This window comes from Manis pentadactyla, chromosome 6 (genome assembly GCF_030020395.1).
Source record: "Manis pentadactyla isolate mManPen7 chromosome 6, mManPen7.hap1, whole genome shotgun sequence".
Lineage (NCBI taxonomy): Eukaryota > Metazoa > Chordata > Mammalia > Pholidota > Manidae > Manis > Manis pentadactyla.
In genome coordinates, this window is record NC_080024.1 from 119,121,141 (window position 1) to 119,148,294 (window position 27,154).

The 27,154-nt window shown below is 44.3% G+C and overlaps 1 protein-coding gene across 1 annotated transcript in view; it reads left to right on the forward strand.

The window, feature by feature from the left end:
- COLEC12 (collectin subfamily member 12) overlaps positions 1-27,154 on the forward strand; it is a 209,090-nt gene that overhangs the window by 149,495 nt on the left and 32,441 nt on the right. The window contains exons 3-6 of the mRNA XM_036905816.2: positions 7,860-7,982; positions 14,864-14,962; positions 15,712-16,758; positions 26,322-26,810. Coding sequence (XP_036761711.2) covers positions 7,860-7,982; positions 14,864-14,962; positions 15,712-16,758; positions 26,322-26,810 — 1,758 coding nt within the window. The remainder of the gene's footprint in view (positions 1-7,859; positions 7,983-14,863; positions 14,963-15,711; positions 16,759-26,321; positions 26,811-27,154) is intronic.

The following is a 27,154-nucleotide window of genomic DNA, read 5'->3' on the forward strand; positions in this document are numbered from 1 at the left end:
AAGAAAACTCCTCCTTTCAAGCCTGGGGTCCTGGTGGTTTGGGAGGAACATGTTCTGAGGAGCTGCATGTTCACCGTCAGGCCCCTGAGCTGAATGCCTCTCCCTGGACGTCTGCACTGTGGCCCCGAGGACACTGATCACTTACAAGGCTGGACACAAAGGAGGGCAAGAAGGTGTGAAATGCCCCGCACCAGAATGCAGGTGAAGCATGCTGCTTGCAGTCTATAGGAGGTAGATTCACTGAGCAAGTGATAAGCTACTTTCCCACCACCAGGATCTGCATGCCAGCTGCGTGCTTGTCAAACTGCGTGACAGGCAGAGTGCTGGTGAGCATGGTTTATTTGGAGACATCCAAAAGCAATACTGCAGGAAAGAAAAAACCCATACCTACAGGAGGTGGGGGGCTGGGAAGATGGCATTTCAATTATTTGAAAAACATAAAGATGAGCACAGATTTATGCAATGGGAACTACATAGGTGCTGAAAGGATTCTGGCCCAGCTGGGCTTGGGCAAGGCTAGTTAGAAAAGTATTTATTGAGGAGGAAATTTGTGAGTCAGGTTTTTAAATAAGTCATTTGGCAGAGGGAAAGAGTGTTGTGGGGAGGAGGGCAAATCTCAAGACGTGGAGAAGAAGACCAGACCTTTGTGGGGACACGTTGCACTCCATTCACATGCCCTGTGCTCTGGCCCACACTCCTCTGAGCTCGTGCTCAAATGTTTCTCTGTGAAGCTTTTTCTAACCACTCTGTTCAAAACTGCCATCCACCCCCTCTACCACATGCCCTTTGACACTCCCCCCACCCCCCGGCACCTCGTTTTTCTCTGTGGCATTTACCGCCTTCTGACATATTAAAATATCCTCCTGCTGGAATAGAAGCCCAATAAGGGCAGAGATTGTCATCTGTTTTGTTCATCATTATACCCAGTGCCTGGTACATAGTAGGTGTTCCATACTTATTTCTTGAATAAATGAATAAATGGGGTATAGTTAGAAAGAAGCACGGGAAACTGGACAGTGTCTTAGGGTCTTAGGGTCTACCTTAGGAAAGTCTGGCAGAGAATCTGGAAGCCTTAGTCCTAAAGCTAGGGGAGCCTGTGTGTGAGGAGCACAGACAGGGCACTTCATGGGGCTGCGGTTTCCTCACTGGTATGGTGGATGTTGGCTAAGAGGACAGCAGATGCTCCTTCTGGCCCTGAAGTTCCAAGAACCTGCATGGTCAGAGGATGCTAGCTGGTGAGCACCTTGGAATCTACGTTGAGGCACCTGGAGCTGTCACTGTGGCAGTGGAGAATTACTGTGGATTTCTGAACCATGGAGTCAAGCTGGTACTTATAAAAACAATTGGTTTTGCAAGTGTACTCCAGATGGGATTCTTTTTTTTTTAAGGGGGTTAAGAGGCTAGAGATAAATTAATTTTTGTCACCATTTAATACATCTTTCTTTCACCTCCTTCCTTTCCTAACTTTTCTCACCCAACTCCTGCAGGCTTGAACCACCCGCAATTGTTTGGGTCCAGAGATGAATGAGCCATTAGAGACTTGCTCTTGAGGCTCTGATTTCAGTGTACTGGAACTTCAAAAGGGAACTCAATAGGGGAAACCACCTTGCTTTGGTTTCAGGCTTAAGCTCAGCAAGACCCTTGCAGTCTCAGAGTTTCTCAATTTTCATCATTCAAAGTTCATCAAAATTTCAATTGCCTTGAAATTATAAAGTTACCTACTCTCTCTGGCCCACCCCATTCCAAAAATTCTACCACCACTGGGGGATGATTCCCCTGAAGGGCTAACAGAGCTTACCAACCAACCTCCAAGGCCATCCTGACCTCTCACAGAGATAATGAGCATTTATTTAGGGAGGATTAACTTGCTGCTCAAGTATGTCATCATAGAATAGTAAGCAAGAAATTACAGCCTGTAGAAGCCTCACACTTGTAGTAGTTTACTTACTGGAAACTAAATTTTACTGCTCACTTCTGAGAAAGGTTTATCAATCAAAATGTGAAAGGATGTTTCTGCACCTCTTTATTTTGACAGAATACTTCTACAAGCCTAACCTGTCAGCTTTCTACAGTTTATCTTGTTAGGTATCCTTAATCTTGCTTAGTTTTGCTTTCCACTCTGTGAGTCAAGAAGTTTGGAGAAGCAGCGTGTGCTAAGTCCTGGTTCAGTTCCCAGCTCAGCCACTCACTGGCTTGGGTACTCGACCTTTTTGATGCCCACTTTCCTAAAATCTATAAAATTAGAGTCAGAATTTCTACTTTGTGGGATTATTAAATTGATTATATGTAACAAGGTGGGGGGGGGTGCTGTGACAGGTCCTCAGTGGGGGCAGCTCCTTAGCAATTCCTCCAGTTCCTCTTTGCATTCACAAGAGCAAACTCTCACCCACTAAACAAATGTCCAGTGGCTTCCACTGAATACCTGTGCAGTGTTAAGTGTCTGGCTCAATTATACAGCAGACTCAGATGGCCCGAGCTGGAACTGTATTTTCATGGATGCTTCTAATTCAAAGACGCAGTGTCGAACCACAGAAGGACATTGTTTCATAGTATCAGATAGTGAAGTAGTCAGGGCTTCTGAAATGCATCATTTGTTGCATTTCACTCTGTGTCCATAGAATGAAATGAACGGGAACAGAGTCAAGAGAAGGGGGCCAGCTAGGAGAGAGAAATGGAAGAGAAGTGATGGCTGAGCTCCCCGGTGAGAAAGGATTCCTCTCCTCAGAATTGAAAGCATTTGTGTACAGTTCATATAGTGAACGATTTCTTATAAAAACCACAAGGAGAAAATAATGGCATTCTTTTGAGAAACTATATATTCTGGCAAACACTATATATAGTGAGTGGCACCACTGCATCTGACTTTTGCCTACAACAATTGTTTGTTAGTAGGCAGGGCATAAATTATAAGTTTTAAAGCAAATAATACATACTCCTTTTTAACATTAAAACCAAAGTAGAACTAAATGCCATGTAGATATATACTATACAAAAATATTTTAATGGAAAAAGGCTATGCTGTTGTTAAATCTGCAGAGTATCAGTATATGCTCAGACTAAATGCTAAAGATTTCAAACTTTTAAAACTTTCTTCAAAATAATTTTTCTGGTTTGAATACAGAGATGCTATTAGGTTTTGTTTATTTTTCACAGAAAATTATTTCATTTCCAATTATTTTCTTGCTTCCATTTTAATAATTCTCCACATCACTTAGGAAATTTGGCATAATAAGGTGTCCACGGCTGGAATTTGTATTTGGGAAACTAAATTACTCACAAATAAAAAAAAAATTTCTACTAACTAAATCCATATCCCATCATTTAATAAGTGGCTTTTATGCATTCGACTTTAGTTTTGGTGATATTGCATAACACCCAAATAACTAACCAGGACATTAACTTGTTTTTGTTGCTTTTGAGGGCATTTTAATTATTGGAATTTATTTGAATGATCAGTTTTACTGTTAGAGTCAAATCATTCTCATGGGCTTATGGGAATATATGCCACCAGGCAGTAGATTAATAACTATAAAAAAACCACATGAAAAGGTCACTGTAAGTCTCAGATCAAAACCTGTGGTTTTCTAGATTTTGCAATCCACCAGCTTTTTGAAGCTTCTCTTTGGTAACATGATCTTTATGGCCACCCCACTGAGCTCTAAACACGTGTGATAATTAAGACAGCCCAGAAGTGCCCTACTCGCCCACAGTGCCAGCCTTCACCTACCAGGGAAGGGGACTGATCATCATGTGTCCATTTTAACAGACAAGCCCTCCTTTACTGATGGCAGAAAAATATGATAGGGAAGGAAACTCTTTGTTCTTCAAAAGATCAAAAAAACAGACTGGATTGGAACACAGACCACAGTACTTGGGAAGGCTTTTTATGCAGAACCACAGCAGAAAGGAATTCTCAGCTGATGAATTCTTCTGGCCCTCTGCACTGTCATTCCTGCAGTGGTTCAGTTATTCTCTCCAACCAGCTAACCACCCTCCCTCCACCGATCAGTGGCCCCACCGGACATCCACTCCTCTGACTTGAAACGTGTTATTGGAAACAGGGCAGTGCAGGGAACTTGGAGTTTGGGCCCTGGGGACCAAATTGTCAGCCTATTCTGAACTTCCGTGGCATACTCCAGGAGTTAACCAGAGAGATTCTGGCTTCCAAACATTTTTTTATATAATAAAGACTTGGACACTGGAAAATACATTCAGAACATAAGCCAAGAATGAATTTCAATGGGAGATAGTTTACGAAGGATAACCAATGGAGAGGCATGGATCCTTCAGGCACATTCTGCCTGTGGCCTGCTGAATTACAAATTTGCTATTTCTGCTGGTTTGTTGATAAGCTGGATCTCCTGGTGCTAAGGGGCAAAACCGCCTCACTTCCTCCACTAGACTCTCAGTCTGCAGAGATTCCCTTGCCTTCCTACCACCCGCCCCCTCCAATGGGAACAAAGTCCCCAGTCTCTGGAAAGTAATGCTAAGTAAACAGTCAGTACAAAGTCTGGTAACAGAGGGATATCTCTATTGAATGTTTTTTGTGACCATCTAGGTTCAAGGGGGAGGGGGTCCCCCTGCTCCGTGAGCCAGCAGGGCCTCTTTGTAGTAGGCATCTGTATGTTTGGCCAGATGTCCTCCCAGCGGAGGGCAGAGAGGGAAAGATAAAACAGAATTCTTATTAAAAATAAGTCTCAGGGGGGAGAAAAAACAAGACAGAGAAAGTGTGTCAAGTGGAAGGGGAGGCCAGGCGGTGCCATCTGATATTGATTAAGTGCTGATACAGTCACCAATGAGAAATGCACATTGTTTGGAAGTGATCCTGCTCTTTAGAGTATGAACCAGTGGCAGCGGTCTGGGAGCAGATCTGCACAAATGCCACACAGACAGGATGTCCGGTGGCAGACACAGCACTAGCACACATGGCCAGGACAGGAGGGAGGCCCCTGCCCTGGGAGTCAGGGCACATGGCTTCTGATTCTGCTTTCCCTCACCAGCTGCACTGTCCCATCAGTGACCCAGTGATGCCCGACCAGATGACCTCTAGGCAGCCTTCTAGCCCCAGACTCTGTTATCTTCCGTAATCTCCCCTCTGACCAAATCTTCCAAGCCTTTCCTAATGGAATGCAAGAAATAGTCCTAGCAAGACATAAAGAGCTCACCTACCACAGTCCTAAAATCCAAAAGGAAGGCAACCCCCATCAGCCATAAAAGTGTCGTCCAGTCTTTCCATAGCAGGTCAGTCCAGCACCCCCGTGTCTGTCCTCTTTCTGTGTTTTACAGTTGCCACCGAAGCAGGTTCATTGTTTCTGCACATGGGATGTGGCTTGTTTGTGGGACTACCTATAGTTCCTCCTCCCCCAGTTCCAAAATTACTTTCACTCCAACTGGATGTGAAGGGTCTTTTTTCATTTTAAGCTGCCAGATTACAGGGCTGTGTGTGCATGCCTGTGCGTGTTCATCCCTTAGTTAAGGGTGAGCTCTTGAAGGATTATTTGTTTTTGTTTTTTTCCATTGTGGCCACATCATGAGGACAGCAGTATTTCAGAACAGGGTGAGGTTGGATTCTGGTGGAAATGGAAGAGGAAGCTTGCATGAGATTAACACACCTCACAGGATAGTGGAGTGGAAATTGAGAGGAAGGAATGGCCAGAGAGAGGCACCATGGCTTGAGGAGAGGTCATGGCATTAGAAATCATATAGACCTAGGTTTGGCTCCTGGCTATGATGTCTGTGGGATGTCATTGCAGCTCTCACTACCTTACCTCTTTGAAGGGTGATTGTATCATTAAAGATAGTACTCAACTCAGAACTTGGTACCATGGAGGCAGTAAATGAACACGCATAAACTGCAGATGAGATGATCATCATAAAAATATCCCACAGGAAGTTTCACAGGGCCTGGTGACCAGTTGAACAGGGAATAAGTACAGGAAAATACATGAGAGTATCTGAGTTTAACCACCTTGGGGGTTGGGGAGCAGTAGTATTTAGGTTGATGGAAATTAGAGGGTCAAGTGGAAGGTGGAGATCTGCTCTGGCAGGGCTAGTGCTGAGGTCGGTTTTGGACAGAAGAGGGGTCACTGAGACATCCAGGTGGCAATTAAAGGAGGATGGAAAGGAAAAGGAGTAAAAGAAATGGGAAAGCTGTGATGCAAAGCATCTGACTCACGCTAGGTCTGTTTGCTCAATGAGTCTGATTTTAAGCTTCACCTTCAAAGCTGTGGGTAACCAAAGGCTGGTCCAGCATGACCATCTGCTAAAATAAACCTTAGTTCAGAATGTGTTTCTCTGACTAAGCATCCTCAGGACCTTGTTTCTTAGCTCCTGCCTCAGACCTACTGAATTAGAATCTGTATTTCAACAATGCAACTCAAAAGCACTTTATGGTTTGAGAAGTGCCATCCTAAAGCATGGTGACCAGACAGCGGCTGAAGCAGACCTGGGGACTTGTTAGAAATCCACACTGTCTGGTGCCTTCTCAGGCCTCCTGAATTAGAAAGGCTGTATTTTAATGAGCCTCTCGAGTGAGTCTGATGCACCCCAGACTTTGAGATTCACTGTTCTAAGTCATGGAACAGATTGAACCCCCTCACCTCAGGTCTGTAGCCCAGAACATCAGAGGGATTGGTTGAACCCTGAAAGTTAAATGTGAGTCTGTTTGATGCTGTTTCTCTCATCATTTTTAATTAAACACAGCTGAAGAAGTCTTCACTACAGAAGGGCACAATGCATAAAATTACAAACTGAAGAAGAGAAATTTGGCTGTGGTTTAATCTTCACGACTTACCCATCAAAAGTTATTGAGCATAATTATCAGAGATCAGTCCTTTATGTGCCCTGCTCCTGCGGGACATTATTAGACACACACTGGAAGGCAGAATCTCCCAGTACTCCTTACAAAGTGATTTTCACAGTAACATGTCCAGGTTGTGTCTTCTGTGCTTCTCATCAATCTGATGGAAAGTTCCCTTTTTTATGGGTTAGTTTCTGGAGCCACTGCAGAAGTGGTGGTGGTTTACCACTTAACACTAGAATGTTTTTCGAAAAGTTGCAGTGTGAGCAGTAAAAATTTATATCCTCTCAACAAAAATGTCTGGCTTTTCTAGTTGTTATTCAAGTCACTGTGATAACTTAAAAAAAAGCTAGTGTCTGTTTTCTGTATACATGTGATGTACAAAAATGGTTATATATTGAGAAATTTAATCATAAGATTACCTATATTTTCTGCTATAGGTTATAGTGCATTATAGGCAGTGACATGCTGATAAACCCTTTTTGGAGGGTGAAAAGGTTTGCCGATTTCCGTGGTGTAAATTCTCCCTCCAGGGCTGATTTCCAGCTACCAACTATTTAACAATCAGCTCCCAAAAGTCCTACAAACTGAACAATCTTGCAAGCAAGTAGGAGCTAGCTGGAGCTCACTACTGAGACAAGTATTAAGGGACAAGTCGCAATTTGGGGGGGGTTGGTTGTGCTTGGGTTACTATATAGGTCCAATAATGACTGAAACAAGTAGATTTGAGTGTTTTAAATCTTTTGTCAGGTAGAGTTTTTTATTGAAATTAGAGTCATAATTATAATGGAATTTGATTTGAAATTATTCTAGGAGACAAAGTTATGTTCTTTTTTCAGGTCATATTAGATACAACAACATATTAAAGTACAACAAGGTTAGTGGTGATATTTAAAGGATGTGTGTGTATAAATATGTTTAATTTAAAAATACCACTCATCCTATAATAAGGCTTGTGTAAAAACTATTCTTAGTCATGGTATTTGAACCAAAATGCAAAAAGATAGTTTTTGAAATGATGTTTCTGGTTACTGTTATTAAAATTTGACTTCTCCTACAGGTATCCAGGAAGGAACGCAATGTACCAAATGTAAAAATAACTGGGCACTGAAGTTTTCTATCATATTATTATACATTTTGTGTGCCTTGCTAACAATCACAGTAGCCATTTTGGGATACAAAGGTAAGTACTCTTTTCTTTTTCCCTTCAACCACCACCTTTCCCTGTATTATTTTAAGCATGGAAAAACCCATGCTTGCAGCACAAAGTATTTCATTGATACAACTCAGATGCAAAACTAGGCAACATCTTAAGTGCCATCATTGTGGCTTGAGTGTCTTCTACCTGTGGGATCGAAAAATAGCAATTCCTTCTGCCTCATTTCAGTAATGATAATGGTCTTCAGCAATAGGAATGGTCCTCTATGAGTTATAAAGACTTTTCCTCTTTGTTAGTTTTTCCTATTTCCAGCTATTTCCCCTTCCTTGATCTTTTTTTGTCATATCTCTGAGAGACCCTATGGAAACCCTGGAGTCAGCACATAGGAAAACTATACTGACAGAGCGTAAGCCAAACCCGCGATCTCCAAGATATGCCTTACTTCCCCCAGGGACTGGCCACCTGATTCCCTTTTTTCTCTTTAGCACATTTACTGTGGCCACTGTTGTTTATACAGCTCCACAAAAATATTGCCCTGTAAAAATTAAGCAGAGGCAACACTGCCACCTCAACTACATTTCATGGGACGTTAGGTATTCTTTCAGCATGTCTGGTTTAAGGTCAGTGGAGAATTTTTTGCCTGAATGATCCAGGCTTCCAGACAGAGTGGGTTCCCCCCACCCCCACCCCCATTCCAGACGCCACAGGTAGAAGGTGTCATGATTCAGAATCACGAGCCACATAAACTTTTATAGGAAATAGCTATGGAAGCCTTCCCATCACAGACAGGTGAGACAAACATTCATCTGGTTTTAGACAGAGGCAGACATGGGGTCTGCTGACCTTCAAAACCTTCACTCGGCAGCTGTCTCAGCTGCCTTCCCTCAGAACTGACAGATTAGCAGTGGAGAATCCCCACACATTCCCCTCTCTATTCCTTGGCCCATAGACTTGACCTGGGGAGAGAGAGACAAAGTGAGTCCCTCGATGGGTAAGCCCCCTTACCTCTCTCCCAGTGTCCCGTGGCTTCCTGAGGGAACTGTCCTGGAATAAGAACGGGCTTTTAGAGCCAGGCAGTCTTAAGTTCATTCCTGATTCTGCCATTGTAACACAGTTGTGATGTACCAAGTGCCAAGCTTCAGGCTAAGTCATCTGAGTGGCTGTGTTTGTGATTTACATACAGTGTAAGTGAGCAAAGACAATGTACTTGAACCACCTGTCCTGTAGCTGGACCCAGTAGATGGTGGCTGTGCCACTGTGTTCCTTGCTTCTTCATAACTGTCATTTATACAGCTCTATCAGGATGGAAGAACATGTTAGAAATACACGATATAGCTGAGGCTTAAGTCCCATCTCTAAGACCAAATACATGGAAAATGGTGTGCATCCTGTAGTGTGTCTACTGATGAACTTGAGCAGTGGAAACTTGGAAAATTACCAGGTCATTTTATCCATCTGTGGTGAGTTAATCTAACCATGGATTAACAGAGTAAATGTTAAGAAAGGCTATTAAATTGTGGTGAGATCTGGACAGAGGGTGAGAGAGAATCTAGTAGGGAGAAAGAGGGTTCCTTTAGGGTCTGGGTGATTCAGACTGGCTCTCCTGCTGTACTGGGTTCCTGTAGTTATTACTCTCTTCTCCATGACCTTTCCCAGCAAGCCCAGATAAAGGAGAAGCTTAGAATTAACAGTCTTACAAGTACCCTTAGGGCTCAGTACTGTGTGATATCATGAAAATAAACACTACTGAAAGAGGAAAATTGGAAGAGCATACTTCCATATGGTAATTTTTACCTCTGCAGGAGTATAAGGTCTAGGATGAAGTACAGCATAGAGAAAATAACCAGTAATATTGTAAAACCTTGGTGTGCTAACAGGCTAATTACACTTAACCATGATGCACAGGTACTGATGTACATAATTACTGAGTCACCATGTTGTACATCTGAAACCAATATAATATTGTATATCAACTATAGTCCTATTAAAAAATAAAGTGTTCCTCATGTTGAAAAATAACAGAAGGGCTAGGATAGTTATGCCTTCAGCCTGACACAGAAAGATCCAGAAGAGAGGGGGAGTTGTCTTTTTCTTTCTAGTATAGATATTTCCTCCATTTTTATGACACTAGGAAGCCTTTCTCAGCTCTGGACAGTGTTGTGTGTGCCTGTCCATTTGCCTGGAACGCCTTTACTCTGCTTCCCACCTACATGACTCCTGTCCCTCTGTGTCTCACTTAGTCACTGTCCTGCCAGAAGCCTCTGAAGGCTGAGCTAGGTGCCCTCCTGATGGTTCCCAGAGTGTCCTTCACTTATTCTTAGCCCCCGTCACACCATATTGTCACAGCCAATGGGCTCGTCTGTCTCCTACCCAAATGATAAGCTCCATGAGGACAAGAGACTACTATCTTTTATTTGTTTTATCTCCCACTAGCACCTAGCCTCATGGTACTTAATAGGTACCCAAGAAAGTAAAGTTTACAGAATAAAGTAATGACTGTATAGATGGCTGGAATTGTGGATTAGGGCTGACTTGTAATCAGCCAATGTCCAGGTGCCTCTAAGCCAGTCTACACTTGGGATTGCTACAAGGCGAAGCCCTACCTGGAAACCTAGCTTCCTGGCGGTAGGCTTGGCCTGCACCCTGGGCATAATCCCACCAGGATGAGGGGTGGAGAGATGGGAACAGTGCAAGTGGAGGCAAGATGGTGGTCTTGCCCCTCTCTGCCTCTCCTTCCAGGCCCCATCACTCAGGCCTCTACTGACAAAGTAAGGTAATAACAACATGCAGTTTGGTTTCTAAACATGGTCTTAGTGAACTAAAATGTTGATACTTTCCTGGTGTGTTTTCTCTTTACTTGTGCAATGATTCCTGCCTGACTGGTAAGACTTCAGTGGCCTCACACTGTAAGACACAGAAAGGTAAAACCCCGTTCTCCCTTCACTCCCTTCTCTCTTTGAAGTCTAGAGGGACCCTCCCCATTAGAAAAAAGGAAAGATCAGGAATAGCCAGCAAAAGATGTTTCCCTGAAGGAGAAGTTGAAAGGAAATAAAACAGAAACTCCTTATTTATAATAGTTACCAAAGGCAACTCTACAGTGTTTTTCTCAAAACTATTCTTTACTTCTCCCTTTACATCACTTAAGCAGCTACAAGTTAGGATATAACCTAAGTTCCTTCTAGAGAATTTGCTGAACAAGTCAAAGAATAGCTGAGTCACCCAGATAGGTCTGTACAGTGGCCGTGACCATGAGCCCCTCAGCTTCTTGGCAGAAAGTACCTTCTTGGACAGTAACAGTTCGGTGCATCTTCTGCCATGGGCTTTGTTTCTTCCATGGAGAAGCCATCTCTTAAAGTTCAGTGGTTTATGTTTCCTCTAGACTCTTCCATGAATAGGAAAATCCTATTCAGCAGGCAGTATCTTAAGGTAGTTAGGATAAAGAAGAAATGGAAATATACATCTTCCTAATTAAGGATCTCCTTTAACTCAACATTCCTAGTGATGGAACGTGAACCTTGCTGCTAAGCTCTGCTAAAGTAGCAGTGACAGCCAGATAAGTGGGCTTTCAAAATATGCACCAAATCACACTGTGTAGCTGTTGGTGGAATCCAGGGTGGCACCCTACAACCAGATGTTCTATATTTTTGTAATAAGACCTGAGATCGTTTTCAACATAGAAATGTCTTTATTGCATTCCAGAGGAGACCCAGGTACCGATGAAGGGGTGTGTTCACTTCTCAGCACCTCCGTGAGTCTGGTACAGACACTGGTGAGCGCCAGGCAGGAGCTCTGTGCTCTCTCCTCTTGTTCCTGTCCTCAGGGCTTGGGCCATGAGTGATGTAGCTCTGTGCTCAGTGTCTCGCCCTAGGCCACAAACATGGTGGATGTTTAGTACACATTTGAGGATGATGACTGTAAAGAGAGGATAAAGAAGATATATTCCTTCCCCTCAACAAATTGTTATTGGAAGAAACCTTATTTAGGAAAAGGAAATACTAAATGAGAGGCAATGTAGAGTTACAGAGAAATCATAGAGTTTGGAGTGAGATCTCCTGGCCTGGTATCCCGCTGAGTCATTTACAAGCTGTGTGAGTCTGGGCAAGTTACTGAACATCTCTGAGCCTCCAGCTCATCTGTGAAGCAGGAGTTGTAAGGACGAACTGCAGTGCTGGTGCCGTGTACCTCGCAGAGTAGGTTTTCAATAAATAGAGGCTGCTACTGTTGCCGTTCACATGAGGTTCAGTTGGTGTGGTGCAGAATCAGATCATCAGGGAAGGCTTAGCACGATGGGGTGGTGAGATTTGGAGTGGAGTTTAAAGGGTGAGTGGAGTCAAGACAAGGGAGAAGGAGGTTAGTGTCCCAGGCCAACGGATGATACCAAAGTACTTTCACAGAGAAAGTATTACTGTCAGATTATCCTAGAGAATTAGGCTTTGGCACTTGAAGAGGGACAGCTCTTCAGGATAACAATCTGAAGTAGTAACATTCTGAAGAGAAACTCTGTTTTCACTAAAGGGGAGCCCATGAAAAAACAGAGTGCTAGTACCCTTCCATGTTTCACCTTTATTTTCCTCATGCAAGAATATTCTACAGACTGAGGACTCCATCTATAGACTGGCAGTCTCTAAGGGGAAGGAGGATGGCTCTGCCACTTTTTCCCTGATTGAGAACTTGTGCTAGTCAATTAAGAGTAAAAACCAGTGAAAATCCTGTGTGCTATTGTAGCAAGTGTTGGTTCTGGATCTTGATCGGTTTAGTATTTTATGTAGTAGCAAGCTGCCAACTTTGCAGCCTTAAAGTTTGCAGCTTTATACCCAGGTCCTATTTTTAAGCGCAAACACACACGCCCTAGTGCATGTAACTGGTTCATTAGCACTGTGGCCAAGGCAAATAGTTTCCCTGCTGCGCTAAAGAAAAACCTAACAGGTTTTTCAATTTTTATTTTTAAATGAATGAATTTATTCCTTTTCCTCTACTAGAATCTGAATTATCTGTCCACAACAGTTCTGTTTTTTAAACTAAAATGGAAGAAAAATTACAGAGGGAAGAAAATGACTGCCTGCCAGCACATTCAGAGGTTTCTTTGGCTTCCAGGAAAAAAGGGCAGGACTTAAGATCCTGCATGTGGTTTGAGGACAGACTGAGGCATGTGTTTTGATCTGAGGATCAAAACTGAACCTAAACTTGTAAACATTCCATATTTTACTTTTTAAAAGTTTAACTTTGCTGAAATGCAGATGAACCATTTTGTTCTTCAGAATTTCCAGGGATTTAGGAGTAGGCATGCCTATCAAACAACTCTAAGGTGTAGATTATTATAACTATATCTTTCTATCTGCATAGTCCCTTTAAAAAAACTAATTATTCAACTAGCTGTCACGCTCACTGCCGGTGCTGAGACTCCCCCGAGCTGGCTGGCTTGAGTGTTTGTTTGCACAACCTCTCCCTCGGCTGATTTTTCACAGGCCTTAGCAGCCAGCAGGCAGATACCCATTTATTTTCAAAAACAGCATAAAAATGTATTGAGCACCTACTAAGTGCTACACACTGAGCTAAGGGCTAGAAATAAGAAAGAATGCAAAATTTCCTTGCCTTAAAGAATCTTAGAGTAAACAGCCTCAGTGAAGTAAGTTTTAGGGAAAGGGTTGCTTGCCGGGATAACTCTGCATGAGGCCCTTCAGCAAAGATTTCCCACAGGAAGTGATGAGCTGAGTCATGAAGAGAAAGTAGAGTTTAGCTTGATGAAGAGGTCAGGGAAGAACATTCTAGGTGGAGAGAAGAACGCCTGGGAAGGTTCGGAGCATTTGGTGTAATGCGCACATTTCACTATGGCCAGACTGGAGGCTGGAGCGAGAGCCCAGCAGTCACAGAGCAAGTTCACGTTAGGTCAGACACTGGGAATGAACTCCACTTCTCGACAGGAGCCAGGAGAATCTTCTCACCCTGTCAAGCGTGGGTGGAATGCTTCATGAATAAAATCAACTGGATCCACTGGCTCAAGTTAATATAAAAAGCATATTTGCACTTAAAAAAAAATAAGGTCATTATTTTTAAAAAGCTGTTGATACCAAGAGAAGAGCAGTCAGACTTGATCTCAAGCTGCTAGAGGATGGATCTCACAGGAATCACTTCTGGTGAAATGCACTCTTATTAGATGTTTCAGAAAGATAAACTAGTATTCCCAACCATGGGGAATGACTGCCTTCTGAGAATGAGTAAGAACATGGTATCACCACCTTTCTCTATCTGCAGACAAAAAAATACTAGAAAAAAAAAGTCATCTTGGTAAGTGACTGTTTGGAAACCCACTCAGGCATTCTTGGGAACTGGTGAACTACAGATTCACTTGTCACTGAGGAGAAGCCAATGTTCAGGCCTCAGTAGCAGACCTCATGGCAGACACTCTTGCCTTTGCATCCCTTCTGCAAGGACTTTGTGTGTGGAAGTGAGCTAGGTGCTCCTTGTCACGCGCTCTCCTGCCCGATAGGCAGGTACCACCTGCCAGCGAGTCAGGGGACACAATGAGTGACAGAGTTTTGTAAAGGATCACAGTGTTATGCCTCCCTTTATGGAAGGTAATATAGGAAATAATCCAGACTGAGAATTTCCAGGATACATAAAAATTCACTCCAAACACTTTTTTAAAATATCCAAGGCAACACTAAGTCGTAAGAACAGTTAAGAATGTGGAATTCTCAACCAAGCAAACTACCACTGGGTTTTCTGACAAGTAAGTTATTTATTTTTCTAAAAGAATGGCCTTCTCCCCTACTTCATTTCATGTTACATTCTTTGTTTCAGTCTGCTTGCTTTATTTTGTAATGAAATGAAATGGTCTCTTGTTGAAACTGAAAAATAAAATATGAGCAGATGTGTGTACTAACGCACTGATTTCCAAATTTTAGTTGTAGAGAAAATGGACAATGTTACAGGTGGCATGGAGACATCTCGCCAAACCTATGATGACAAGCTCACAGCAGTGGAAAGTGACCTGAAAAAATTAGGTAATCTGTAATAAGAACAAGCCAGTAAGCTTAATCCTCTAACTCTACTTTATATAAAGGACCACAACCTTTTAGAATGACATGAACGAAATATAAACACATTCAGTGAGAAGGACATTACATTCTTGTGTTTAGTGTTGAGTCTTTCCTCATGATTTAATTTAAGGACTTTTAAATTTAAAGATAAGGGCCGATTTTAGCATTGAGCCTCCCCCAGAACACTTAGATTTTATGTGCTAAACAAAATCTAGACCAACCTGATCAAAGGCAATCATAAGTACCCTTTATTAAAAGCTCTTTAAAAATGCTCAGTATATTCCTGTTTGAAATACTTTAAACTACATAAAACAATTACAGAAGTGACTTTAAAAAATAAAGATTCCAGCCTAGCCTATCCTTTGGTTTTTATTTTCATTTTTTTTTAAAGGAATTTTGGTGAATTTAACAAACACTAGGTTATTTCCTTCTTGACACCCTGCACAGTGCTGTAGAATCAGGTAATTCCCCCTCCTTCTTTGAGAAAACTGTTTACCCCAGTTAGTCAATCCTAGTACTCAGCACCCTTTCTAATTCCCCAGGACACAGTTTTAATAAATACATGGATTTTACTAATGCAGAGCAGTCTGTTTATATCATGAATTTTATATCTGAAATACAGCACATACCAGTTAAGTCTTTTTCGGATCTCTAACCTCACCTGACCACTTCCTCACACCACCAATCTTTGTAATGAATGTGTCTTATTTCAGGGGACCAAACTGGGAAGAAAGCTCTAAGCACCAACTCAGAACTCTCCACCTTTAGATCAGACATTCTGGATCTTCGGCAACAACTTCATGAGATTACAGAAAAGACCAGCAAGAACAAAGATACGCTGGAGAAGTTACAGGCTAATGGGGATGTGCTGGTGGACAGACAGAGTCAACTGAAAGAAACTCTGGAGAATAACTCTTTTCTCATCACCACTGTAAACAAAACCCTCCAGGCGTATAATGGCTATGTCACGAATTTGCAGCAAGACACCAGTGTGCTGCAGGGCAATCTGCAGAGCCAAATGTATTCTCATAACGTAGTCATCATGAACCTCAACAACCTGAACCTGACGCAGGCGCAGCAGAGGAACCTCATCACTAACTTGCAGCGGTCTGTGGATGACACAAGCCAAGCCATCCAGCGAATCAAGAATGACTTTCAAAATCTGCAGCAGGTTTTCCTTCAAGCCAAGAAGGACACTGATTGGCTGAAGGAGAAAGTGCAGAGCTTACAGACGCTGGCGGCCAATAACTCTGCATTGGCCAAAGCCAACAATGACACCCTGGAGGATATGAACAGCCAGCTCAGCTCATTCGCAGGTCAGATGGACAACATCTCCACAGCCTCACAGGCCAACGAGCAGAACCTGAAAGACCTGCAAGACGTACATAAGGATGCGGAGAACAGAACAGCCATCAAGTTCAGTCAGCTGGAGGAACGCTTCCAGCTCTTTGAGACGGACATTGTGAACATCATTAGCAACATCAGCTACACAGCCCACCACCTGCGGACGCTGACCAGCAATCTGAATGAAGTCAGGACCACTTGCACGGATACACTGACCAAACACACAGATGACCTGACCTCCTTGAATAATACATTGGCCAACATCCGTTTGGATTCTGTTTCTCTCAGGATGCAACAAGACCTGATGAGGTCAAGATTAGACACGGAAGTAGCCAACTTATCAGTGATTATGGAAGAAATGAAACTTGTAGACTCCAAGCATGGCCAGCTCATCAAGAACTTTACAATCCTACAAGGCAAGTGAAAATTCTGGATTGCGTGTATTAGTCATAGAACAAGTCACCCTAACACTTGGTAACTTAAAACAGTAAACATATATTATTTCATAGTTTCTGTGGATCAGGAAGTCAGGAGTGGCTTAACTGGGCGGTTCTGGCTCAGTAGCTGTCACTGGGTTGTAGTCAGCTGAAGCCTTAACAGGGGCTAAGAATCTGCTTCCAAGGTGCCTCAGTCCCATGGCTCTTGGCAGGAGGCCTCCATTCCTTACTGTCTGTAGGTAAGAGGCCTTGGTTCCTCACAGTGTGAAATTGCTGTGTTCTCACACCATGGCAGCTGGCTGCCCCCAGAGCAAGGGATCCAAGAGAAACAGCAAGAAGGAAGCCACAGTGCCTTTTATGACCCAGTCTCAGAAATCATTTACCGTCACTTCCACCATATTCTGTTCTTTAGAAATAAGTCACTAAGTCCAACCCACACTTAAGGGGGAGGGCAATTAAGCATCCTGTCTTGAAAAGAGGTGTAACTAAGAATGTGTGGACAGTGCCCAAAGGCACTCTTAAATATGTTTTGAATGAAAGATGGGTTCGTTTGGATTTTCTCAGTGCCTAGCTATTTTGATGCCATTATAGACTGTGCTCCTTTGGAAGCATGATTAATTCTTTTAAGTCAGAGTTACCATGAAAAGATCCCTATTTCTAAGTGTCATGGGCAGATGGATGTTGGTCATCATAGTAACTGTAAGGCCAAAGAGGAGAGAAACAGTGTGACTCATTGAGAATCAGTCCTTGACTCAGATTAAGTCTACTATTGAAGATCTGCAGTAACCATATGTTAATAGTATTTTTCAGTCATAAACTATTTTCATAGGTTTTAACTTGAAAGTACAATGTGGAAGATGCTGTGCTAAGCACTGCAGGGTATACAGAGCAGACCAGATAGTCTTTGCCCTCAGGTAGTTTAAAATTGAGAAGGTCTTAGAGCATCAAGAGACTGGTTATAAGAGGAGTAATCCTTGTTTCCAAAAAGGGGATAAAGATGGACTCCACACACTATGTAGAATGCGTAATTTGTTTTCAAGCCTGAGAAGAGATTATTAAAGGGATAATTTGTGAGTTTTCAGGAAAAGGAGCCATCATCAGAATGAGTTCACTAAGAAGAAGGCAGGTGATTCTAATCTTATTTCCACATATTAACCAAGTTATTAGATTGTTTAAACTAGGAGAAAGAAAAGAGCATATCTGGATTTTCCCAAGGCATTTGGCACTGATAAAAACTGGAGAAATAGGTACTGGATTACAGCACAGTTAGGTGGACTTACTGGTTATATTAGTTCTCTGAGCTTCATAACAAATTACTTCAAACTCAGTGGCTCAAGACCATATCCATTATCTCACAGTTTCTGCTGGTCAGGAGTCTGGGCCCAGCTTCCATGGGTCCTCTGCACAGGCTCTCACCAGGATGTAGCCTCACTGAGGTGCTGAGGTTTCATCAGAGGCTCAACTGGGGAAAGATCCATTTCTATACTCCCTCAGGTTCGTGGCAGAATTCATCTCCTCACAACTGTAAGATTGAGGTTCCTGTTTTCTTTTTGACTATTCACTGGAGACCACTCTTAGCACCTGGAAACCACCTCCAATCCCTTGCCATGTGACTATCTCACAACACTGCAGCTTCTTCAAAGCCAGCAGGAAAGTCTCTCACTCCAGTCTGCTAAAGCAGGGACTTATATAAAGCAACATAGTCAAGGGAAAGACATCTCATCACCTTTGCCATATTCTATTCAGTAGAAGCAAGTCATAGGATCCACACTCAAGGGGAAGGGATTCACAAGGGCATGAATTTATTGAGGGTGATGCTAGGGTGTGTCTGCCACACTGGTTTAATGACTGAGTACAAAGAGTATCTCCTGAGCCCCTGTGAAACTGGATACAGATCTAGATGACAGAGGGCAGGTGGCAGGGTCCTGCTCAACAGCTTTGTCAGTGACTAGCATGAGGATGTGGGTGACCTGGAAATCCAATACTTGTGTGACATAAAATTGTACATACTACCCAATAGATGATAGAATCGTAATCCAAAATGATCTGGAGAGGCTGGAATAGTAAAGAGATGCCAACAAAATGAGATAGGGAATACATCTGAAATCCTGCTCATAGATGGAAAAGACCAAACAGACAAATGTTGATGGGACAGCAAAGCCTAAAGGAAGTTGCATGAAAGGCATGGTGGTTTTAGTTGCCTATACACAAGTAAATGTGTCTGCCAGGGAATCTAATGTGACCTTTGATGACACACAAACTATGATATCCAAAATGAGGGAAGTGGTATCGTACCCCATTCCATATGGCAGAGCCAGCCCTGGAGGAGAATGTGTATTCTGGGGAGCCCCTGTGAGAGGGATGTTCACAGGCCAGCATGGTCGAGAAAATATGACCAGGATGTTGGGGTCTAGACAGTGTGTGCTGTGAGGAAGGATTAAAGGACCTGAAAACTTTAACCTTTAGGAGAAATTTCTTAGTGGAAACAAGGCAGCTGTCTACGACTATTTAAAAGGCTATAATGTGGAACAGATTCTAAATGACATCTGAGGAGTTCCAAAGGGTCAAACAAAGACTAGTGGGCATTCATTAAAGGAATATAAACTTCGGTTTTATATGATGTTCCTTATGAAAATTGGTGTTGCCTGAAAATATAATGACCTCGCTGAATAATGTGGGTATCCCAACTCTAGAGGGACCGGACAATTCCAAGTCAGGGATATTGTAGGTGTGAGTCATACTCTGAATAAAGGATGGACTTTCAAAGGATAAGAAAGTTCTTCAGTGCCTAATTAATTTTTTTTTCTATTCTTTTTCAACCTAAATTCAGAATGAGGGCAGATATCAGCAGATGTGCAACCTCATAAAATAAGAGCTTTCTAAATTTCTCTTGGGACTGTAATACCTAAAAGAAATTTCATAGTCATTTTATTTCATTAGTTCAGTCATTTGCTTATCTTCTACAAGGAAACTTCTGACATAGTTTATAGACAATGTGGCTTGTCAGCTAAGGAAGGATATGAAAAGCTCATGACTGAAGATTCAGATCCTGGTTTTAAACTAGTTAGTGTTTCCATTATTCTGGTTATTTTTATTAGTTAATATTGAGTGTGAGTATACTGATGGCTTTTCACAAACCGTCTCAGTGAGTTCTCACAACAGCTCTGTAAGACAGATACTTACAAGATTGATAGATGAAGAAACTCAGGCTGAAAGGTGTAATGAACTTGCTCAGATCTGCACAAATGGTAAGGAGCTAAACAGGATCTGAGCCCAGGTCGTCTGGATCAAAGCCCAAGCTGCCAACGCCATCAATAATCACTAAAAGTGCACACCCCCCTCCCTGTCCCTTGCTGCCCCTGCGAAAGGGGGATCTGTGAGCACAGGGGGTTGGGGTTTCATTCCAAGTGTGAGGGGAAGGTTTTAAGCAAGTGGCGACTTGACCTGATTTACATTTCTAAAAAGTCTTTCTGGGTGTTGGGGACCCCAGGGAAGCAATTGCAGAGGCAGGGGACCAGCAAGAGGCTGTGGCATGAAATGGGATGGTAGCAGTACAGATGAGAAAAGCAGGTCTCCCCATGCAGGAGTCTTAGAGGTGGACTCAAGGTCAGCCCTGCCCCTCCCAGGACAAGAGCTCTGGGATCCACAGATGTGGATACAAGTACTAGGCCCCTCGGCCTTTCTCTGCCTCAGTTTCCTTGTCTGTGTCTACCTTTTAGAGTCAGAGAATTTAATGAGATAATGTAAATAAAGCATGTAGTGCAGTGCCTAGCAGAGGGCTACCTAATATTCATACCAAAGGGTGAGCTCAGTTCTATCAAGATTTCCCATGCGCTGTAGCACCTGCCAGTACTCACAGTGGAGAACAACAGCCTCATGTGAGCAAGGAATAAAACTGCAAGGCTGGGTTAAGCTTGATTTTGGTCCAAAAGAACTTACTGCTGGCTTCCTGGCAGCCAGCACAGGAGAGGAATCAGACTCAGATGCGGTGGACAGCTAGCTTTCATTCATTTGGTAATCCATGTTAGTTACCTGCAATATGCCAGTCCTGCTGCTGCACACTTGGATAAACTGTCTGCTGTCATTGTTACCTCTTTTCAAGGTAGGAGTTATCAGCACCCCCCATTTGTGGGGGAGGGAACTGAGGCACAGAGAGCCTGAGTAACTTGTCCAAGGTCAGGCAGCTAGTAAATGCAGACAGCGCTCTGCACTCGGGTCTCGGACTCCCACACCTGTGCTTCTAAATGCCACATCGCTGTTCTGTGAGGACGTAAGAGCACGGACGTTGGGTTGGGGGAGGTTAAAATTCAGGAGAGTTTACTTCAGGAATGCAGTCATTAAGGCTTCCATAAAGGATAGACATTTGAACTGGACCCTGCAAGATACATAGGAAGGCTGAAAGGATGGGACAAAGCAGGACAGGAGACAAAGCAAAGTGGATCAGGCTGGAGGCCTTAATTTCTCCCACTGAACACACCCCCTGGGCGATACACTTCCCCACACAAGACTGCTTGTCTAGGGATCCTTGAGAGCAGGTGTTCTCAGGCATAGAAGCAGACAGGCCAGTTGGTGAGAAATGATGGTTTAAATATACCATCTTTGTGAACAGGCACTACCATGGCTTTCCAGAAGCCTGTCTTAAACATGACGGCAAGAATCAAATTATTCTTCAGAAACGATTGCCAGATAACCTCTGTTAGGTTTCCCTTTAATTTGTTGCATTCCCTTTCACCTCAGTGAGGCAGAATGACTTCCTCATATTCTAGGTGTTTAGTAAATGTTTAATGGCATGCAAAGGAGATTTTTAAATGAGAAGAAAAATGTGTCAGATTATATTACTGTTTTTCTCTGTCTTCCAACCTTACCACTAGTGGTTCTAAAATTGAGTCTCTAAGATTTTGGATGGCAGTATGAATTAAGTGGTTTCTCTACTTTCTGTTTTGTTAGAAAACAAATTGGAAACAGACCTCAGGGGCAGGACGCAGGGCTGAGCCCTTGGGCAGGCCTGCCATTCAGTTGCCGGCACGGTGATTCGGGTCTTCCGCCCGCTTTGACCTGTTCGTTCGTGCGGAGGATTCAGGCGTTCAGGGCTTCCGCCTCTGGAGCATGGGCACATGGGGAAGAGGTTTTGCTGGCTGCTCCGAGTTCTGATCTAGGTCACACTCGGGCATTTCTGGAGCTTGCGATGGGCTCCGCCAGCAGCACGGGTGTGCTGGCATTTCAGAATCCTGAGCCAGGGAGCCGCCGCTCGGCCTTGAAAGCAGATCTCAAACTTGCTTCTGCGTGGGCGTCGCGTGAGCCTCCCTCCCCACAGCCAGCACTACCGTTTTCTCGGCTCTGAACTCGAGTTGTCACTGCACAAGCTCATAAACACTCCCATGTCATTTATCTCAGTATTTTCAGTGTTGAGGCACTAAGAGAAGTTTATATTTAATTTCATTTTCACTTTAACAGCTGCCTAATAAAAGATGTAAGTAAGACCTAAAAGGCTGGGCTCATCCAGATGCTTGCAGGCAACCCAGACCCCAGGTCCTAGGGGAAGCTATACCTCTGGTATTGATAAACAACTTCCTATGGGAATCCAGTGCTGACTTTTAAAACACTTGTAGGTTTTTTCTCATTTTTAAAAACAAATAACAGCAAATGTCTAGGTCTTTATGAGCAAAGTGCTGTCTGAGTGAGCAGAGTATATGAATGAATCCCCTTATGTATGGGAAACACAGGGTACATTTTCACTCAGCCCAGCACCTGAAGGCAGGGTGCCAGCTTCCTGCTGTAGCTCCAGATGGTTTTCCTGAGGCTGGGCAGCTGTCGATGAAGACACATCCATAACAGTGTACTTGCAGGTGTTTATCCACAGCCATCAATATTCAACTGTATCTTATTAAGAGAGAGATAACCTATTTGTAATGGATGTAGCACTTCATATGAAAAATTCAGTTTTTATGCCAGTCCAGCTGGGAACTACATCACAAGTAGGATTTTAGACTTTTATCAAAGGCAAAATTTTGCATTTTCTCCCAATATCTCTTCCCTTTTTTCACAAGATCTAGACATTAGCATCTGCTGGTATTTTGCGCTGACCATGGCATCTACGTTTGATGCCGTTCTTAAGCCACAGCTTCTATGTGGAGTAAGAACATTCAGGAAACATTTCCAGTTCAGAGGGAAATAGCTGGACACCATAAGCCACCCAAACCCAGAAAGGAATGAGACGACTGAAAAGTTATCCCAGGGAGAGGAGGTCTCAGATTCGTGTCAGAAGAGGACGAGAGAGTTATGTGTCTTTGGGATTGTCAGAAAGCAGAGGAAGGTATTCTGGCAGAAACAGAACTCCCTGCCGCATCGGTCTATCCGATCAGAGAGGAAAGCTCCAGAGTGGTCGCTATTTCTTGAGTGTGGGTGAACTCACTTCCCGTAACTTGCAAGTATAGTCAGCTCCAGATGTGAGTGATTGAGAAGCACTGATTATTTGCACAATTTGTAAGGAGAATAAGGATAAAGAATTTCGAAAGCACTTGAATTTCCTAGCAGATCTTCATTAGTTATATTTCTAAAGGCTTAAACACAGAAAATAAAACATAGCTGAGAAGAAAAGATACTTCTATTTTTATTCCAGAATAACCTTGTTTTTCCAAAAAAAGTTTGCATTTGTTTTGTTTTAGCCTATTGTCAGTATTGTTCCACCATAATGCTCTATCCATTTTGGGGGAGTGCACACACCACCTTCCCTACTGTTAATCTCTAGGATGCTAGTTCTCAGTTACCCACTAAGATACATTTTTAAAGGAGATAATCAGGCAGTAAAACCTATCTTCCCTATCTTTACTACATAGTCTCAGCTGTTTAATGTGCCTCCTCAGGTTAAACCAAAAATAAGCTCATGTTGCAGATGAGGCCACAATACTTAAATGTGAGCAGAGTCAGGAAAGAGAAGTCTCGCCATTGTCATTCCACAGTGGCAGCCAGGCTGCTGAGGCATAGATTGAGGGGGCTCTACTTCCTAGGATAAGGTGAGGCACACCAGGCAGGTCACCATTCCCTAAAAATCCTCCCTTCTGGTCTCTCCTGGGGCTCAAAGTGTTGGCATTAGCATGCTGGACCTTTTAAGACCTGTGATGTGCACTGATTTGGTAACACTCACTGAATAATGACTATGTGCCAGATGCTGCTAGCTGCTAGATGGGGAAGCATCCTGAAAGAACAAGCAAGGACTAAAAGATTAGAGAAGAAGGGAAAACTTCCATCTGGAGTGACCTGGAAGGATTATATGGTGGGTGAACGGGAATTTTCCAGATGGCTCTGGGCAGAGGAAATTCTAAAGAAGACATGTCAAAGTACAGACGAGAGTGGAATAAACATGTGTGAGACCAGGTCATGAAAGCCTTGATACAGATGATCAAGTAGGGGCTTGAATGTTCTGGAGCAAGTGGAGATCAGAGTTGTGCATAAGGAAGACAAATGTGGGAAAGATGCAGAGGACTGAATGGAGAGGACTAAGAAGAACACTTAAGAGGTTACTATAAATATCTCAATATCTACTAAAAGGGGATAGAGGGAGGGAGGGAGAGACAGAACACCACACAAGGGTCACAGTGAGTAATGGGAAGGAAGAGGTGGCTGGGGTTGTGTAACGACACAGGGGTGATGGACAACAGACGTGCAGCAAAGGGAAGGTGGGTCCGTTGTAGGCGTGCCAGGTTGGAGGTGCCGGCAGGACATCCCAGAGAAGATGCACTACCTGGCTGTGTGATGGAAACGAGGACCCAGGAGAGCCAATGATGGGGAAGAGCCAACGAGAGCTGGTGGCAGAAGTCAGGGAGTTGGGGTGAGGAGAGGGCGCTTCGTCTCTAAGTCGGCTAGTCTGGCACTTACGGAGAAGATCACCAGAGAAGGAACACACTGAAGCTAGTCCCAGCCATTGACATGAACTCTTCCAGCTCAGTGGTGGGTCCTGCCAGGAAATCCATGGCTGACATTATGGCTAGTCTTAAATAAGGGAAGCTGAGTCCAGGGCCCAGGCTCTTGCTGAGAGAGAGCAGAGATGGGTGGACTGGAGCTGGGGGCATGGATAGTGTCGGGGTACAGTGGACGCCAATCAAGGCAAGGCAGAGTGGTCCCCCTGAGGTGGGAAGAGCTGCTTCACACTACTGTCCTGACCAGCCACAGGGCAAGGACAGGGGAGGCATGGGGATAAAGCAGACAGGATGGAGGCCTGCCCACTGCCCTTGGTCTCCCCAGCACTTGTGCCCATCCAGCCTGAAAGGCTTTCTGCTTCCACAGCCAGGGTGAGTGAGGGACTCTTTTACTTGCTCCTGTGGAAGAGTAAGATCTCAGAAGCTCTAGATTCTGGGGAATGGAATATTTGAGAACAGTGTCCTCCTAGACACATTCCTTTCAAGGCTAACTGCAATCCCAGCTTCATGACACGACTGTGGTTGTCCATGTCTTACTCTCCTGACCACGTCTGTCCTGGTAGCGGACCTGGGACAAAGAGCTTGGCATCTCCGGCCCTGCGTGTCCTCAAACATGCGGTGGGAATAATACGTCACAGATGAAGGTCAGGTGACATACGTATGTGAAAGTACCTCGAAAACTGTAACTCAGATGACAAATCCTGGTTGTGGTGTATCTGTGACGTTCCTTGTCACCCCTGAGAACTTATTCCAGGGTGAAATGAGCTGCTTTATGGGATGAAAAGAGATGAGCAGCTACTGCCTCCTTCGTTCTTCCTCCCTTCTCCTCCCCACCACCATCTTTTCAAGGGAGAAATGCCCTTTTCCTCCTTTAGAGGAAATCAAATTGTGTCCGTTTTTCCTCCGCTGTCAGTTACATGGTCTACCTTCTCTATCCACCTTCCCTGTGTGACTGTTAGGCTAACAAACTCGAAAAAGTGATACCCCTCCCCAGCCCTAAGGACAGCCATGTCCCCACAGTGCCCGTGGAGGGGACAGGAGCGCCAGGTGGGAGGCAGCAGAGAGGAAGAGGCCAGGGCTTCAGAGCGAAGGCAGTAATGGGGCAGTGCTCACAACACTCAGGGCCTTCCGTGTCTGATTCAAGCCTTTATCTCACAACACCTGACACGGGATTTGTCATATACCAGGCCACTAATGAATACTCGTCAGATTAATGAAAAGAAGCAGAAATAAGTAGGAGGGAATCCCAGTCCCAATCTGCACTGCTTTTCCGCTGGTGACAGAACAGCCCCAGACGACTAAGAGGATGCAAGTTGGTGGTGTGAGTCACGTGCTACAGGGTCTGCACGATGTCCCTGCCCTAAAACATCAATGGGTACTAAGAAGTTGTGTGCCCTTAAGATATATTCCAAATGCTTGGAGCGGGAGGGTGAGCTTACTAAAGAAATGTTTTTGTTTAAAAAACAAATCAGCAAGGAATGGTATGGTAAAACAAGAAGCGCTCCTTAATGTATACATTTTGTGCATCTTGGTTTTTTTTTCATTAGAGACTTTGTAAGATAAATTCCTCCCTTTCACTCACATGGAATTTATGTTTATTCCATTTCACATCTTTTTATGTCTTAGGTCCTCCTGGCCCCAGGGGTCCAAAAGGTGACAGAGGACAGCAGGGACCCCCTGGTCCCACTGGCAACAAAGGACAGAAAGGAGAAAAGGGGGAGCCTGGCCCTCCCGGCCCTGCCGGAGAGAGGGGCCCTACCGGGCCAGTAGGCCCCCCCGGAGAGCGCGGCGGCAAAGGCTCCAAAGGCTTGCAGGGCCCCAAAGGCTCCCGAGGATCCCCCGGGAAGCCCGGCCCTCAGGGTCCCAGTGGGGACCCAGGCCCCCCAGGCCCGCCAGGCAAGGATGGACTCCCCGGCCCCCAGGGCCCTCCTGGCTTCCAGGGACTGCAAGGCACTGTGGGGGAACCCGGGGTGCCTGGACCGCGGGGACTACCGGGCTTGCCTGGGGTACCAGGCATGCCAGGCCCCAAAGGCCCCCCCGGTCCCCCAGGCCCATCGGGGGCAGCGATGCCCCTGGCCCTGCAGAATGAGCCAACCTCAGCACCGGAGGCCAATGGTAAGTGTGGGCTGCTTCATCCCAGGGACAGGGGTGGTGGGCGTGCTCACAGCCAGGCCTGCCCCCAGCATGCAGCCCCATGCACCCCGTTGCCCCATTTAACTTGGCCGTGAAGGCACCAGGCTGCTCTCACACTCTAGGTGGCGCCACCGAGGCATGCGGTTCTCCAAACACTGTCAGTCTCTCTGGCATTTGTTTGTTTAGCTGAGTGGGGCCCTCGGGGACAAACATTTCCTTCATGAAAGTCCGAGGCTGGCCACCCTCGACATGTCCTGTCCTCATGTTATGCCCTTCCCCTGGGGATGGGTGTCCCTCAGTAATGTGCAGATGGAACACTCCATTAC